Source organism: Blastocystis sp. subtype 4 (genome assembly GCF_000743755.1).
Source record: "Blastocystis sp. subtype 4 strain WR1 chromosome Unknown seqid_0461, whole genome shotgun sequence".
NCBI classification, from domain to species: domain Eukaryota; class Bigyra; order Opalinata; family Blastocystidae; genus Blastocystis; species Blastocystis sp. subtype 4.
In genome coordinates, this window is record NW_014569086.1 from 4,504 (window position 1) to 5,536 (window position 1,033).

Below are 1,033 nucleotides of genomic sequence, written 5' to 3' on the forward strand. Positions count from 1 at the left end.
ATGTCAACAGATCGAGGAGCTCCAGTGAAACACGACGTGACTCTTCAAAAGTCGGATGATGGAGAGTTTCCTATTCTCTGTGAAACATGTCTTGGAGATAATCCGTATGTGCGTATGATTCGAATACCGTATGGAAGGGGGTGCAAAAGCTGTGGTAGACCGTTTACAAACTTTCGTTGGAAGGCCGGGTCTGAAGGCAGATATAAATCAACCCAGGTGTGTCAGATGTGTGCAAAAACAAAGAATGTTTGTCAATGTTGTGTACTAGATTTGACATATGGTCTCCCTGTGCAAGTTCGAGACACATTCCTCGCTCAGCAGCAAGTGTTAACTGTTCCCAAAGAAGATGTGAACAGGGCCGTGTATATGCAAGAAATGGAAAAAAAGGTAATAGTATCTTTTAATTATTAGTTGTAGGCGGCTGCTGGTGAACTTCCATATGGTAAAGCACAAACAAATGCCCAGTTGGTTCGTTTAGCAAGAAAGAAACCATTCTATCAGCGAAATCTTCCTCAGTTGTGTTCGTTTTATGCTCGTGGTTGTTGTACTCGTGGTGCCAGTTGCCCTTATCGGTATAGTTGTGTTGGAGTGTTCATTTGTAGACATGAGAAACCCCATGATGTAGATGACCCATTGAACAAACAGAACATTAAAGATCGAATTGATGGACGAAATGATCCTGTAGCTGCTAAGATTTTGGAGAGAGTGAAGCAGCAGCAACTCGACTATGAACGGGAAAAGAAAGAGGAAGAATCCGATTCTTCCAATGATTCTGCTGAAGATTAGCTTTGGGTTTGTTTGTTTGAGACATAGAAGTAGAGTTGATAGTCTATTTCGTTCGATTGTTCTGAACTGACTTAGGAGCGGGAAATTTGCATTTATTGCGGACTGATGACCATCTCTTTATTCGATCGGTTAGAGATAATAGTATTGAGAATGCTTGGATTATTCACTTTTGTTGGTACTTTGGTTGATCTAGTAACTCCTAGGTTGCTGTGATTAGTCTAGTGTCTGCTCATGATTTGGAGTTGAC

General features: G+C 41.3%; 1 protein-coding gene across 1 annotated transcript; it reads left to right on the plus strand.

Annotated features, from left to right (window-relative positions):
• JH06_4867 (pre-mRNA-splicing factor RBM22) lies at positions 1-786 on the plus strand (the record flags this gene model as incomplete). Its single annotated transcript, XM_014669621.1, has 3 exons — positions 1-387; positions 418-572; positions 603-786. The coding sequence occupies 3 exons, from the start codon at positions 1-3 to the stop codon at positions 784-786; spliced, it is 726 nt and encodes a 241-aa protein (XP_014525107.1).
• Positions 787-1,033: the final 247 nt, after the last annotated feature.